This window comes from Octopus bimaculoides, chromosome 2 (genome assembly GCF_001194135.2).
Source record: "Octopus bimaculoides isolate UCB-OBI-ISO-001 chromosome 2, ASM119413v2, whole genome shotgun sequence".
NCBI lineage: Eukaryota > Metazoa > Mollusca > Cephalopoda > Octopoda > Octopodidae > Octopus > Octopus bimaculoides.
Genome location: NC_068982.1, coordinates 55,813,026 through 55,818,120, shown reverse-complemented (window position 1 = coordinate 55,818,120; position 5,095 = coordinate 55,813,026). Strand labels below are relative to the sequence as shown.

Below are 5,095 nucleotides of genomic sequence, written 5' to 3'. Positions count from 1 at the left end.
ATATATATATATATATATATATATATATATAATCATTACTTTTACTTGTTTCAGTAAATTTCGCCGAGGTCACCGTTGCCTTTCATCCTTCCGGGGTCGATAAATTAAGTACCAGTTGAGTACTGGGGTCGGTGTAATCGACTTAACCGTCCCCCAAAATTTCAAGCCTCGTGTCTAAAGTAGACAGGATTATTATTCGTTTAAGTCATTGGAATGCGGCCATACTGGGGCACTGTTTTCAAGGGTTTAGTTCGAACAAATCGACCCCAATACATTTTTAACCCTGGTACTTATTCTATCAGCCTCTTTTTGCTGAGCTACTCGGTTCACGGAGACGTAAACAAACCAACACGGTCGTCAAGCGATGGTGGGGAAGAAACACACACACACACAAAGACACACTTAAGCGTATGCATGTGTGCATATAAGCCAGGCTCCTTTCAGTTTCCGTTTACCAAATCCACTCACGGTCAGCCCGGGGCTATAGTAGAAGACGCTTGCACAAGGTGCCATGCAGTGGAACTGAACCTAGAATCATGCGGTTGGGAAGCAAGCTTCTTACCAGAAAGCCACGCCAGCGCCTATAATACATACATACATACATACATAAATACATAAACACGTACGTACGTACATACATACATAAATACATAAATACATAAACACGTACGTACTACATACATGCATACATACATACGTACATACATACATACATACATACATACATACATACATACATACTGTAACACAGTGCCTAAGTACCAATCTTGAGAAATTAGGCTTCTCAAAACCAGAAAGGAGAAAGCTGATTCCAAGACTACAGATCGCAGCCATCACTGGCACTGTAAAACTCTGTAAAACTTTCCAGAAGTTTATCATTTAAGTATATATGAGAATGTCTAAACAGGCAATTACGTGCATGAGAATACATACATAAAACAAAATATACAAATCTGCATTTATACATACATACATACATACATACATACATACGTACATACATACATACATACATACATGCATACACACATACACACATGCATACATACATACATACATACATACATACATACATACATACATGCATACATACATACATGTCATGGACTCTCCCGTCGTTAGATGGTGTATGAGGGTTCGGCAATTTCTTGGCGAACAACCACACAGAGTTTTTGTTTATAGTGATCAAATGTTTGTGCGCACATAAGCTCGCTCCCTCCCATCAAATCGACATTACCTGTACAGGTGCACCGTGTGCCACATATCAGATGACGAAATGATCACAGAGCAACGCCCAGTTTTTGAATCGAACCCACGATGATCAAATATTATGTGTGTGTGCATATATTTATACATATATTATGTACATATACATACATGTATGTAAGTATTTTATGTGTATATTTATATTTTTTTTCTAGCAGAGGTACCCGATGTTGCCCGGTATAACTCTCAATGGAATAGCCGTTCAAATGAACCGAAAGACTTCTATCAAACACGACAATAGCAGTAACAATTTACAAGTGTTGGCCCTAAAGAGGGCCTTTGAACGTTCACTATGAAATATCTCTGCGGCGGTGCTGCCAGCAAATATGACTCTGATGGGAACAATTTAATCTTGCTGGCCCTGAAGAGAGCCTTGAATCGTTCAATCTTAAAAGTTTCACCGGTGGTGCTGCTAGAAAAGACGAATCCAGTGATAACAATTTATAGTTGGTGTCCGTGAAGAGAGTCTTTTAACGTACACTTTGAATTATCTCAGCAGCGGTGCTGCCAGCAAAGATGAATCCGATGGTAACAATTTAAACTTGGCGGCCCTGAAGAGGGCCTTGGATCGTTCACTCATAAAAGTCCAAGTGGCAGAGCTGTCAGTAAAATCGACTCCGAATAGAGGTGGTGGTCCTTAAGAAGTCCTTCACACCACTTTGATGTGTCATATTTGCTTTGCTTGTTATTTGTGAATGTAACATAGAAAAGCATGTGAAAGTCGGTGGCCACAAAAGCAGTTTTGACAAGATCACGCTGAAACGTCAACAAAATGTGTAAATAAGATGTGGGGAAAAGTAGATTAATTAAGTTAAAACTACGAAACATCGATAGCGAAGAGTGATAGCAGCATATAATTGCGGAAAACGGAGACATTGAACATTTATAACGTATAGCAAAAGCTATCTCAGAGGCGTACGTGGTATTGTCAAAAGGACAAAAATAGCACACGGATACAGCAAATGTAAGCACTTATACAAAAGAAAACAGCGATTACTTGTTGGCGGATAGGGCGTTTCTAAGCATATCCTTCCTTCGTCTTTTGTGGAGGGTTTTTTTCTTTTTTTTTTTTCAGAGAGTGAAAGGAGTAAGAAGAACAAACATCTTTTATTGTTATTTCTTACTATTATCCTTAGTAGATTATTAAATGGAAAAAGCAAAAAGTGGGGTTATGAGAACTCAGAAAGTTAAACGTTATGTGGTGGAAGAGGCATTGTTCAGAAGTAAGACATGATAAATGCGATAAAAGAGAAGCAGACGTGGGCATTAATATTTTAACTGAGAATATCTAAACTCTATGGGAGAAATAAGGACCATTGTGACTTTTGCACTGTGTTAGTAAATGGGAAATTTACCTTTTTTGTTTTAGGTGTAGAATAGTGAATGTGTATGCGAAAATAAGTACTGAATATATTTACATTTGTTTTCTTCGCATTTCATATTTTATATAACTGTTTCAGATTCCTGGACTTAAACCTAGAGAGTAAACTCAGTACTTGTACGTCATCTTAGCTTTGTAAATAGTTTTGACGATATATGTGATTAATAACATATGTTAGTATATGATTTGAAAAGTAAGGGATATTACTCCGAACTAACGACAAAATAGAATGAACCTCCATGCACTGAATTAGCATTTTTATAATGAACCAGAAGGTATTAAAGATTTTTCGGGATAAAACGTGCCTTGTTCATAAATATATGATGTAGAGTTGCTGATGTGTTTGCTTGAGCATCAGGTTTTTGCGGTTCTTTTACATAATCAAAGAGAATCAAATTTATAGGGGGGAGAGAAAAATAGGTTTACCTCTATCCCATAGTTGTAGACATGGCTGTGTATTCAGAAGCTCGCTTTGCAGCCACGTGGTTTTGGGTTCAGTCCCACAGCGCGACACCTTGAACAAGTGTCTTCTACTATAGCCCCGAGCTGCCCAATGCCTCCTGAGTGGATTTGGTAGACAGAAATTGTGTCGAAGCCCGCCGTATATGTGTGTATGTGTTTGTGCTTGACACACATCTCACCGCTTAACAGCCGGTGTTAATTTGTCTACGCCCCTGTAATTTAGTGGGTCGGTAAAAGAAATTGATAGAATAAGTACCACACTTTAAAAAAAATAATAAGTCCTGGGATCGATTTGTTCGACTAAACCCTTCTAGGTTGTGCCTCAGCATAACCACTGGCCAATGACTGGAACAAATCAAAGGCAAAAACCAAAAGATTCCTAGAAGTCATCTGAAACATTTCATAGAAACCATCATATTTTCATTAGCAATCAATCTATTTTGTTATTGTTCTTTATTGATTTCTAATTTTCTTCTTTTCTATTTTTTCCCATATTTCAGGCCATTTTATGGCAATTTGAAAAACTGGCGAGTCGTCTTGGCTGAGGGAAACTTAGAGGTGAAAAGTGGGTCTGAAGTTTATCGCAAACTATCAAGAATTATCAGTGTAAGTTTAATCCTTCACGTATCTTTGAATCTGCACTCCTCATCTTTTACTTTCTACTTCTATTCTTGTTTCCACCTTTAATACTTCAAGCGATTTGTGCACTTTTAATGAATTTTTTATTTCTTTTATCCTATAGATATCAACTCTACACATAGTTTAGGTTGTGTTTATTCCTTTGCCTGTGCTGTGTATCACGTGATACATTGTACGTATTTCCCTGGCGTCCATGCATCATATCACTTATGATACACAATCCCGATTTTTTTCTACCACCTGAGTAACTAGGGATTTATTAAAGTAAACCTATATGTTACTCAGAACGTGTACAACACCTGCAAACTAAAAGTCTGGAAAGAAGCATCTACATACATACAAAAAAAGCGTGGATGTGTAGGACATATTTATGGAAATGGTTTGGAAAGGCAAAGAGTTAAAGAGAATTTTAACTTAGATGTCTTATGGAGCAGAACTGACGATATATGTGATTAATAGCATAATATGTTAGTATATGATTTGAAAGGTAAGGGATATTACTCCGGACTAACGACAAAATACAATGAGCCCCCATGCACTGAATAAGCATTGCTATAGTGAATTAGAAATCATCTATTTTTCCTATTTAATTACACTGTAACATTTTTGTCTTTGGTCAGTAACTGTTATTTCCTATTTGCTTCTATCTAGAAATCAGTGGAAATGACTACTATTCCCTTCAAACTTTGCTTTTGCGACCTGAACATCAATATTTTCCATTACATTTCAGACAGATTCAGTGCTGAGTTGCTGAAGCAGAAATGTCGTTATAGCAAATATACTGCTCAATGCCACAGGTTTCCTTGTGGACGCTAAACAAGAGTTAAATTCACATCAAAGAATGAAACAGAATTCTCCGTAAAGGAATGCGGAGACGGTAGATGTGAAATATGCAACAACAACACTAACTACAAATATATAGACGGGGACACCCACATAAAATTTAAGAGTGGATTCTTACTCAAAGTAAATGCAAATATGAACTGCAAGACACAAAATTTCATATGCTGCATTGCTTGCCCCAAATGCAAGGAGAATTATATTGGAGAAACCAATAATTCCCTTTGCCAACGCGCAAGAATTGATAGACAGCATATCCCACAAGAGGAGCTAAGGAAAATCTCACTGAGGAAAATCTCGTACTTCAATTCGCACGAGTCTCGGCTCGTACAGCAAATTACTCGTACAATGGGGCACACGTACTCACGTACTGCAAGGTTCTACTATATATATGTGTGTGTATGTGTGTGTGTGGGGGGGGTGTCTATATGTTTGTGTGTATATATATATGTATACATATACATATATATATGCATAAATATATATATATATATATATATATATATA

The 5,095-nt window shown here is 37.1% G+C and overlaps 1 protein-coding gene across 1 annotated transcript in view; it reads left to right on the top strand.

The window, feature by feature from the left end:
• The window catches only part of LOC106877943 (coagulation factor IX), an 80,584-nt gene that overhangs the window by 63,074 nt on the left and 12,415 nt on the right, over positions 1-5,095 (top strand). Inside the window, exon 3 of the mRNA XM_014927023.2 lies at positions 3,610-3,715. Within this exon, the coding sequence (XP_014782509.1) occupies positions 3,610-3,715 (106 nt within the window). The remainder of the gene's footprint in view (positions 1-3,609; positions 3,716-5,095) is intronic.